The 11,017-nt window shown below is 39.1% G+C and overlaps 1 protein-coding gene across 2 annotated transcripts; it reads left to right on the top strand.

Moving 5' to 3' along the window:
• The first annotated feature begins 703 nt into the window (after positions 1-703).
• fbxo32 (F-box protein 32) lies at positions 704-8,535 on the top strand. Of its 2 annotated transcripts, none has more exons than XM_030158708.1 (9): positions 704-938; positions 1,451-1,575; positions 1,908-1,957; positions 2,092-2,184; positions 4,494-4,587; positions 5,243-5,427; positions 5,514-5,696; positions 6,992-7,135; positions 7,278-8,535. In XM_030158708.1, exons 1-9 carry the CDS (start codon positions 826-828, stop codon positions 7,365-7,367), a joined length of 1,077 nt encoding a protein of 358 aa, XP_030014568.1. In that variant the 5' UTR covers positions 704-825; the 3' UTR covers positions 7,368-8,535. The 2 variants fall into 2 exon arrangements, with proteins under 2 accessions (XP_030014568.1, XP_030014569.1); XM_030158709.1 differs by lacking the exon at positions 704-938 and adding an exon at positions 977-1,238.
• The last annotated feature ends 2,482 nt before the right edge of the window (positions 8,536-11,017 follow it).

Below are 11,017 nucleotides of genomic sequence, written 5' to 3'. Positions count from 1 at the left end.
TTTTTCAATACAATGCTGAACCTCAGTGCATACAAACACACAATTCACAATGCAATATAATACCCCTGAGGAATCCAAAGGACAACTTGATCTATTTATAAAACCAGGAGTGACCAAGGATCAGGGGACTTCACAGCCTTCGTTACTGAAAGGCTGGAATGTTCCTGTGAACTAACAGACTCGCAGTCCACTCATAAAAGTGGCTTTGTCAAAACACTTCATTTGATGATTATCACTGTGTAGCCATTAAAATCTAATTATACACTTATTGTTATAGAGCAGTGGTTTCCTGTAGGTATCATCACAGCTCCTGCAACAAGTAGACACACAGCACAAATAGGCTGCAGTCTGATGTTTGATTTTCCTACCACATCACATGGTTTTATGAAAAAAAGATCTATCTATACATGTGTGTATGATGTGCCCCTCCCCCTAACAGCAGCACAGACTGTTACGTAATTGTCTTCAATGTCAAACACGTTTTAAAAAAAAAAGCATTTCAAGCAAAAATGTTCACAAATAACTCTTTCTGTGTACTCTGTGTCCATCTTTCCATGACATCCACGGTTAAGTTAGCTCTACTTGCATCTCCAAGTGGTTTTGCAACGCTGAAGTTGATAAACAAAGCCACGTGTTGTAGGGAAGTTTCCAAAGTGGGCGGATCTCATGTGTTTCCGGGTTCTGGTCTGGAGGATATAAAGAGAGCTGCGCAATGACAACATTAGACCAGAAAGACGTATAGAACAAAGAGCACTCAAGAAAGGATACACTTAAATCCACAAGGAGATATTTACTGGTATTTTTACGCATATTTGAACATCGAGGATGCCTTTTCTTGGACAGGACTGGAGGTCACCGGGTCAGAGCTGGGTGAAAACCGAGGAGGGATGGAAGAAAACAACAGCAGAAGACACAAACAACAATGTATCCTTAGAGAGGTTGGTCTTAAACAGGGGTTAAGTGGTGGAAACAACAGTATTCATCATGAGATCTGTGAAATTACGCACCTTTTACGCACCATCACTTCAGCTGGATAAAGAAAAAAAAAAAGTAAATAACAGGCTTGTTTTTCTTAGAAATCCAACCAGCTTTATGATTCCAGAGGCAGGATGAGGGGACTATCTCAGGGCTTGCAGCTTAATGTAGTTTCCATCCTATTAACTTTATTTTTTGTTCTTTTTCTGGGGCCTTGCTTCTTTTCCGGGCTAATCACTGAGCTATTATTAACCACACAACAAGTGAGTGGATTAACAAACGTCAGCTGAGTCACACGAACATCCTGACTTTAACATGCCAAGAGTCCACTCAGTGCATGTGGGATTGTGTTTTTTTTTTTTTTTTTTTGTACAGAAAGAACTTGGTCAAGTAACTCCCAGATCTCATGAAAAGCCTTAAAAGTCCTGCACATTGAGCCTCTCTGTAATGAAATATGTACTCTTTGTTTTTCCAGCTTCTGCAAAACAGTGGAGGAGGAGGAGTGCTTCAACAAAGAGAACCTGCTGCTTTCTCTCAGCTATGATATGGCTGCCAAGAAGAGGAAGAAAGACCTAATGAATAACAACACCAAGGTCCCCTGTGAGTCACTATGAGAAGGCCACACAGTTTGATTTATTACATAAATATGCAAAGGATAACTTTTTGAGCTTGTTATACATCATGTGTCGATAAACCAAAGTTCGATTCTGGACAAAAAAAACATTAGAGCAGAGGCTCATGGGACTGTTATGTAACATTATTGAATCTAAATAGTGGTATTTTTTATGATTGAATATGTGTCATTGCATAAATATTCTTTCAACAAGGATATTGGCTCTAAATTTCTATCTTATTTGTGATGCGTGCTTGTGCATTTTTATCACAGTTTAATAAGGGCAGGCCATTAATATAAACACTCTGTTTTCCCACAGATTTCCACAGGGAAAAGTGGATTTACGTTCATAAAGGAAGCACCAAGGAGGTAACAAACAACAAAACCTCATTTAGTTTTACATCAACTTTTCATTTTATCATTGCTAATGTAAACATACTGAGAAAACTCTATACTCTTGCCGAGGATCGCAATCTAATACCCTGATAATTAAATTCTCCCAGCGCCACGGATATTGTACACTGGGAGAGGCCTTCAACCGCTTAGATTTCTGCAGTGCCATCAAGGACACAAGGAGATTTAATTACATCGTCAGAGTGAGTCTCCTCTCTTTCTTTTGTCCCTTGTGTTTTGTCTTTCTCTGTGGGTGTTAAAGGGACATGTTTGGTTGCGGCACAGATGGGGTTAAGATCATCGCAGGGCGTGTGACAGGCTCTTATCAATGCTCTGCAGGCGAGCATCTCTCATCGGTGATGATACTGACCCAGGGAGTGTGGGTCTCTGTGAGTGTTAGGGGCGGTGTGTGTCATGGTGTGACATTTTACTATGTTATTGCCTGAGCTATTTGGCATTCTAAAATTAAATTAAACCAAAAGTGAATTGAAATCCTAAGGCAGTGTTTATATTTGAAGTGTAAAACTGAATGTGTACACAGGAGATACCAAATAGTTTATTAAAAAATGAGATGTGACATTATCATCATTCATTATGTCAGTGTCAAGGATGTAATGAAATTATGGGACGCAATGGAGAATCATTTATTCAATTTCAGACCAGTAACATCTAACTGTCACACACCAAAGCGGCCGACTCTCCCACATGTTGCTCCCATGTGGCCCCATGTGGTCAGGATGTTCTGTGCGGTGAGGTGTGACTACCAGACGAGGATTTATGAAACTGACCCCGGTAGTTGTCAGGTGACTCATACCTCTAAACATACACACACATGGTACCATCTCCCAGACTCCAAAACTCAGGTCTTGTGAGTTGTCTTCTTTCTCTGTCTATTCTCATGTTAACCACAGCCCCAGTATTTGTAGGTTAATCCATTTAATCCTTTGTTCAGCTGAAAGCAAAATGACTTTCCATTTAGTAAGACAATGACTTGGCAAAGGATCATGTTTAACTAATACCATAGTCCTAAAGCTAGTCTAATAGGTTAACATTACTAGAACATTTCCAACTTCTATAATAATTCTGAGTTTTTAATAGTGTTCACCAGATGATAGTTTGTTTCTTCTCTACTGGGGTTCGTTGAATGACCTTTTAGTGGTGGCTCCAGTTAACAAGTGCAGTGTAGTGTGGTAAGCCCAAAGAACAATATGGCTGTGTAACACTAGCGTCTAGTCTGGACACGATGTCCTAGGTCACTGCTCTTCACCGGTTGTGTCTGATGGCATTTGCGGGTTCATTTAACTCCATCTCAGTTACACCGATCAAGTTCCTCTACAAAGAGACAACAAGTGGTCCTCTTTTTGCACACGAGACAAATGAAGGTTATTTCAAGGAAAAGCCACAGGAAACATTAAACCCATTTTAATTTGTACATAATCTAGACAAATAACAATGGGATGCACCAGTTCAGTTTGTTGGTTGGTTTGTTGGAAAGAATGAGCTGTGTGCCAAGCTAAGAAGTGCAGTTTAGGGCACAGCAGGGGCTAAAAGTAGATACAGAAACACACATTGTTCTGCCCGGCTGCTCTACAAAGAGAGGAACACTTGATGAGCTGCTAAAAGAAGAAGGGCATGGGATTAGGTTTTAGGACTGAAACTGGAAAGAATGAGAAGTCATGAGAGAGTGAAGAAGCTTATAACTGGTAAAGTAAACTGGGAGGTAAAGCCTGGAGAGAGGAAATAATTCAATATTAAAAAATGTTTTATTTAGGATTTGCCTGATAGCTCGCCAAAGCCAGACACCAAATAGTACACTTATAATGATTTATGAATTCAGAAATATTCACTGAAAACATTATTCCTGTTGCTCTTGTCATGTCCTGGCTGCAGACACCGCTGTGTACCTTCACTTATGGTTGTTCCACAGTTTAAAACACAGCAGGGTTTTGATTTGACGCCAAAGGTCACATGTTCCAGTCAGAGTTGAGCAAGGGGGGACTTGAGTTTCTCCATGATGTCAAAGTGTCTGCTACAATCCAGACATGCCACCCTGGCTGGAACCCGCTGTTTGTCTATCAGCCAATGGCAACAATAACACAGACCAACACAACTACACACTCAAATGGTTCCTTTAGTTCTCATAACGGGGACTCGGGAGTCAAGTGATTAAAAGCTTGTTTGTGGAGGCGGCGTCATTGACGGCCTGGGCTCAGGTCCAGCACCTTTTCCAGTAGCTTCTTCACTGAAGGGACACAAAGTCTGATCAAGAATGATCAGAGCCAAGAATGCTGTTATACAGAGTCTGAATCCAGCTTCAGTTCAGAGTAATGACCAGGTGGAGCCGCTCCAAATGTGTTCTAGACAGCATTTATTGTTAGGAGTGCAAGTGCCTTTGTAGGAATGCAGCATAATCAACATTAAGTAATGAGGCAATGGAACAGAGAGTCTTCGCAGTTGACACCACGAAATTTATGTTGTTTCTTTCCCTCTGTCTCTTCTTTCTCCCCTCTAGCTCCTGGAGCTTATCGCCAAGTCCCAGCTCCCCTCGCTCAGCGGAGTCGCACAGAAGAACTACATGAATATTCTGGAGAGAGTGGTACAGAAAGGTGAGTCCTGTAGCTCTTTTAAAGTCACTCAACTAGTTCGCCTCTCAGTTTCTTTTTTATGTGTTTTAGGGTTTTATATTTCTGCTGTGGCGAGTCCTTTTCTCCCACTCGGGTTCACTTCTTAAATACACAAAAGCATATCGACCGACAAAATAGCCCAGCTTGGTCTTTATATTTTTCTGTATGTATTTAACTTCCTTTTGTGGAGCTTCAGAAAAATGGTACTTAAGTGAAGAGGTGTAACCTTTCTGCTCTGTTACTGGCACTAAAAGGTGAGGAAATTAGTCCTAATGACATCTGAAGAAAGCCCAGGAGGGAATTTAGTGCTTTAATGGCACGGTGAAAAACACTGACAGTCACCAGACCTCTGTGTGAGCCACAGTGTAAACCAAATGTTCCCTCAGTTAAACAGAGTTGTAGGTTGTTTAGGTGGTGTTCTGAAACCTGAAGGCCAAATATTATGATCATCACAGGACAAGAGCACAATCACTCCAAAACATTCGGTGTTTATTGATGACTCACAATAAATATTTCGCTGTTCAGACATTTTACTTGTCCCTACTAATCTCCCCTATACTGCACTTACAAAGTAACCGCGACCCACAGCGCTATAATAAATCATGTTCATTGACTGATTTCTGATTTCCCTCCACAGTCCTCGATGACCAGCAGAACGTCCGTCCCATAAAGGAGCTGCTGCAGACGCTCTACGTCTCGCTGTGTGGTCTTGTTCAGGACATGGGCAAGTCTGTTCTGGTGGGGAACATCAACATGTGGGTGCACCGCATGGAGAACATCCTACAGTGGCAGCAGCAGCTGGACAACATCCAGATCAACAGGGTAGGCATCCATCCACCATACAGACCTGGATTCACACATCTGCTCATTTGTCAGAATATTTAGGAAAGTTCTTCTTCTGCCTGCAGCCTACATCTACAGGTATGAAGCTGACTGACCTGCCTGCCAGCCTGCAGCTCAACATCATGCAGCGTCTGACGGACGGCAGGGACCTGGTCAGTCTGGGCCAGGTCTGCCCTGAGCTGGGGACACTTACTGAGGACCGGCTGCTCTGGAAGAAACTCTGTCAGTACCACTTCACAGACAGACAGGTATGGAAAAACTGAAGATTTCGAAATACAAACACAAATCAAGAGAACACAATAGAGACATGGAGTTATTTAACCAACTCAGTACAAGTAACTATGGATTTGTTCAGTATCACAACATTTACAGGGTGGGGAAGCAAAATTTACAATATTTTGAGGCAGGGATTGAAAGACAGTGTATGACCAATGAGTTTATTGAAAGTCATGAGAATTTATTTGCCACAAGAAAATTGACATAATAGAAAATGTTTTTATTCTATGTGTCCTCCTTCTTTCTCAATAACTGCCTTCACACGCTTCCTGAAACTTGCGCAAGTGTTCCTCAAATATTCGGGTGACAACTTCTCCCATTCTTCTTTAATAGTATCTTCCAGACTTTCCCGCAATAGTTTTGCTCATAGTCATTCTCTTCTTTCCATTATAAACAGTCTTTATGGACACTCCAACTATTTTTGAATTCTCCTTTGGTGTGACGAGTGCATTCAGCAAATCACACACTCCTTGACGTTTGCTTTCCTGATTACTTATATGGGCAAAAGTTTCTGAAAAGGTATGGATAATAGTGTTAGGTATGATTATGACCTCAATATATGTTTGGTTTCAAAACAATTGACGTAGTGCCTGCTGAGAAAAAACAACTAAATGTTCATTGTAAATTTTGCTTCCCCACCCTGTATATAACCAGGTGAAAGTCTGTGTTTAATATATTTTTTAAGAGTAACCAGGTCAAGAGAGGAGTACAAATATCAATACAACGATGAATACACACAATACAAACAAGCACCTTTCACACATTGCAAATAGGTGAATGCAAAAACAACACCATTAAACCTATAGCTCTGTTTTATTTCATCCACATGATCTACAGGGCGCATACTTGAGACAGTTCAGCTAAGATAAGGAAGCAGGTCTCTTGACTTGCATGTCAGCAAAATCACCTACAAAGAGGTCAAGCATCTTTGATAAATAAGACCTGCTACTGGAAAATGGCAGACAGCAGTGTGTGCAGACTGACACTACAGTAACCAGGCACCACGCTCAAAAGCATACGCTCGATAAGCAAGTGAGACTGCCTCAGGCTTTTAGTTAAAGTAGGTTACCTGAGGCTTTCCTACAGGTTAGACTGTTTGTGTTTTTAGGAAAACCCTGTCCATTCAGAGGAGTAAAAGCCATCTCTTTGGATTTGTTATTTTATGTGTATAAGGGAACGGATATAAAAGAAGCCCACATGGAGGTGTTATTTTCAAATATTTTTCCCCTTTTTGGGTCATGTCTGAAAGTGCACTCTTTTTCTTTAGATCCGTAAGCGCCTCATGGTGTCAGATAAAGGTCATCTGGAGTGGAAGAAGATGTACTTCAAACTGAGTCGCTGTTATCCTCTCAGAGAGCAGTACAGTGACACCCTGCACTTCTGCACACACTGCCACATCCTCTTCTGGAAGGTATACATATACACACACACATCTGTATGCTTTGAAACTTTTTCCCACCTTATATGTGATCAAAGTGCATGAAACTGACATGTCATGGCTGCACTCAGAAGTTGTTGCAGTGAAGAAAACTAACCTTTGTTTCTGTTTTTAGGACACAGACCATCCCTGCACAGCCAACAACCCAGAGAGCTGCACGGTGTCACTTTCCCCTCAAGACTTTATCAACCTTTTCAACTTCTGATCCCCCACCCTGGATAAAAATACAACTCCTGATGAACTGACTGTACATACTGTACATAGGAAAGTACAATAATGTTTTTGTTGAGCAGCAAAATCAACTGTTTGTATATTTAGATGCGGTATGACTCGAGAGTGGGACAATTATGCAATTCGGTTTCTTTTGAAACTTCAGAGGCTTCTGGGAAGGTTCACTATTGGAAGCATGTGAATGTGAAAAAGAGGAAAAGAGACATAGACAATGAGCAGCAAAAGGGAATATTAAGCTGTCAAGAGTTTAGTGGTAGCTGGATTTGGTTTTTGAAATGACACCTCCTTAGTAACAACACGTTCTAACCTTAGCTGTGTGTACTTTCTTCACTTGGAGGTATTATTCTTTTTGGGAGGTTTGACCTAGAATGATTCTTAAGAGTTTGAATATATTACAAAGTTTGCTCACATCACGTTATCCAATGTGTTGGATGTTCAGATGACATTTGCAGTAATATTCTGCTTGGCACTGGGACAGAGGGAATAAATATTCAGATGCTGGATTAAGTAAGAGATAATGAAAGTAAACAATGGAGTCAGCAAATGATCATTATGAGGAATATTTGATATGATGATGCACCACAATATCTTTTCTATTTAACTTTGTTCTTTTTTCACTTTTATAAAGATTTGATATGACTTTTTTTGTATTAAATGAGTGATTTTCGGCTGTAGCTGCTTAAGCAACAGCGCCTGAGTGCAGTAATACCAAAGATTGTAATCAAAGTCAGTAGAACCGTGTGTGCCTTGTCATGACACTTGAAACTGGTACAGCTTGTTTGTAGATCCTGATGCTGTTTCTGTTATCCTCAACAAATGTCTCATTTACAACAATGGCATTTTAGATCCTTAGCTTTGGTACCAATGTTGACTGTCTGAAACTTTTTTTTTTTTTTTGAAGTCACATGCATGATATGTTTTTCATCAACCACCCAGATGATTGTGTTTACTTACAGTATTTATTTATTAGGATTCTGGCAAGTAGCTCCACTTGCACTTTTGTGTTTGAAGGTATGACTGAATTGATATAAAGATGCAGCTTTGACCCAGATTTTGTTCCGTCACTGCTCTGACAGTGAAGAATGACGTACGTGCTATGCATTGTGTTTATGTTCTGTTCAATAAATAAAATACAAACTTGGCTCGCGCAATCAGTCATATAGTTACAGTTGCGGAAAAAATTGTTAGACCATGAAAAGTCATCAAAAACACTGGTTATGCAATCAAGTACTAACTCCTGTATGTATCATGTGACTAAAACAGAAAAGAAAACATGGAATTCCTAAAAGCACTGTTTTTGGCAGTACAGTGCTCTAACTATTGATGTAAAAACTTAAGTGATTTTGACTATTATCAAGAAAACATGGAAAATGGCTAGATATCAGCTCTGAAATTAAACTCTTATGAGCTATTTTTGTTGTTATTATCAATATATTTGTCCAATTAAATGTACCTTTAGTTGTACCAGGCATTAAAATGAACAAGAAATTGAAGAAAACATGGGTGGTCTAATAATTCTGCGGCTGTATATCATGGTGGCCAAAGTTTTTAGAACACTTGTTACACGTAAAAGGTTTCATCTGCCCATTAAAACACCCACGAAAGGAATGACATATCTACAAGGTCATGATAATGCTCTATAACCTCTTGAGACCCAGCAATGCATTTTCGTCCTCTGTAAGGGACAAGAGTTTCACAGCTTTACTTAGAAAAAAAAATCCTGTCCACCTCAAAGGACATTCCATAAAAAAATACAATTGAAATAAAAATTGTATCCGAAAAACTGCTGTATTATGCTTTTTTCCAATCAAGACAATTATTTAATGTAAAAAAGCCAAAACATTTACTTTCCTGGGTCTCAGGAGGATAAACCATAGGATAGTGTCATCATAAGGAGATCGAAGTCATTTTCCTCACAAAAAACAAGCACGTCCTATTTCTTTGTCAGTGTCGCAAAACCATGTTCCTTCACAGAAGATTCCACATTCCTTGTGTAATCAATGTCAGGTGTGATTGAGGTTAAATTGATGGTGATGTGAGTCTTAAGACACAACTGTGTGACTTGAATGTACAGGGCCTGTCCTGCTCATTAAATAAACATTAAAGCTGAAATTGGATGAAAACAGTAGGACTCACAACATCGAGGCACCCATCTGCATTATTAAGAACATTACAAAATGAAATCATGTTTTGGAGGCAACAAAAGGTCAGTATTTTCACATCTGTCAGGTGTTTCAATAATTTTGGACACCATTGTATAACGGCACAACTTAATAATATTTTAGGAGCACACATTATGCCATGCATTCTTCTATTACTGCCTTTCTTCAAATTACTGAAAGCACATATTGTTCTTCTCAGGAGTGGAAGCATGTGTGTCCTCTGGATGAAGCTGCTTGGCAGGTTAAGCTGTGATAGACAGCAAAATTGCGCTACCTTCTGGAAAAATCATGAACTGCAGTGTTTTGTAGAGGTGAGATTAACAGTTCGATGGAATAATGTAACAAAGATGAGACTGTAATACAGGGCTGTCAAACTCATTTTTGTTCATGGGCCACATTCAGCCCAATATGATCTGCAGTGGGCCGGACCAGTAAAATAATAACAGTGAAAAAGATAAAATTATATTATGATCAGGTTTACATCTACAAAGTTTCCTTAAAAATCTGAATAACATGAAGATCATGAATCGTCTTAAGAAAAACAAGTGCAATTTTAACAATACTATGCCTCAGTTTATCATTTACACATGTGCGTTACAACTGTACAAAACATTTAGTAAAAGGCAGAATATTGGTAAAATTGCATTTACTTTTCTAAGACATTTCCGGTTGTTCATATTTGTTCAGGTTATTCACATTTTTTTGTAAAAGTATAGTTTGGTAATGTAAACATTTTCATGTAATTTTACTTTTTTACATCAAAAAACACAAAAAGAGAATTTGGGGTTGTCATTATTTGTAGGTTATAATGATAATATTTTACTGGTCTGACCCACTTGAAATCTAATTGGACTGTAAGTGTCTGTAAGTGGAACCTGAATTAAAATGATTTTGACTCCATTGATTGTGATTATCTTCAGTGTAATTTTTGCATTTCACCAGTTCATCCCGCGGGCCGGATTGGACCCTTTGGTGGGCCGGATTTGGCCCCTGGGCCGCATGTTTGACACCTGTGCTCTACTAAAAACATTAATAGTGGAATTCTTCAGATAGTTCTCCATATTCCTTTTTAACTAATCAGAAAATGGGGATGCTTTAATCAGGCAGGTCTGCTGTAGTATAACTACTGTTGGTTAACAATAGGTTCTTTGTGATAACAACACTCTGCACACATGATCAATGTTCAAAATATATTTTTTCTCAAACAATAGTTTTAATTTTTGCAGCAGGACAACATCTGAAGTTAAAACAACATTTAAAAAGCACATAAAACTGATTTTTGCATGACAAAATAATATAAACAATGAATTAACTCACTGATTGTTACACAATGTTTTAAATAAATAATATTTATACAAATTTTATTTATTCTGCAGTATCTCTAGAAATGTGATTTAGTACATATGAGTAGGTGCATCTTTCACTGCAGCATTGCAAACATTGCACAGTTCAGCCCTGGTCA

This window comes from Sphaeramia orbicularis, chromosome 16, assembly GCF_902148855.1.
Source record: "Sphaeramia orbicularis chromosome 16, fSphaOr1.1, whole genome shotgun sequence".
Classification (NCBI taxonomy): Eukaryota; Metazoa; Chordata; class Actinopteri; order Kurtiformes; family Apogonidae; genus Sphaeramia; species Sphaeramia orbicularis.
Note: the sequence above shows the minus strand (reverse complement) of the source record. Positions and strands in the feature narration are given on the sequence as shown.

Coding starts and splice junctions, on each gene's coding strand:
- fbxo32 (XM_030158708.1), top strand. CDS start 826: ATGCCTTTTCTTGGACAGGACTGGAGGTCACCGGGTCAGAGCTGGGTG. Junction 4,588..5,242: donor GGAGAGAGTGGTACAGAAAG/GTGAGTCCTGTA, acceptor TTCCCTCCACAG/TCCTCGATGACCAGCAGAAC. Junction 7,136..7,277: donor GCCACATCCTCTTCTGGAAG/GTATACATATAC, acceptor TTCTGTTTTTAG/GACACAGACCATCCCTGCAC.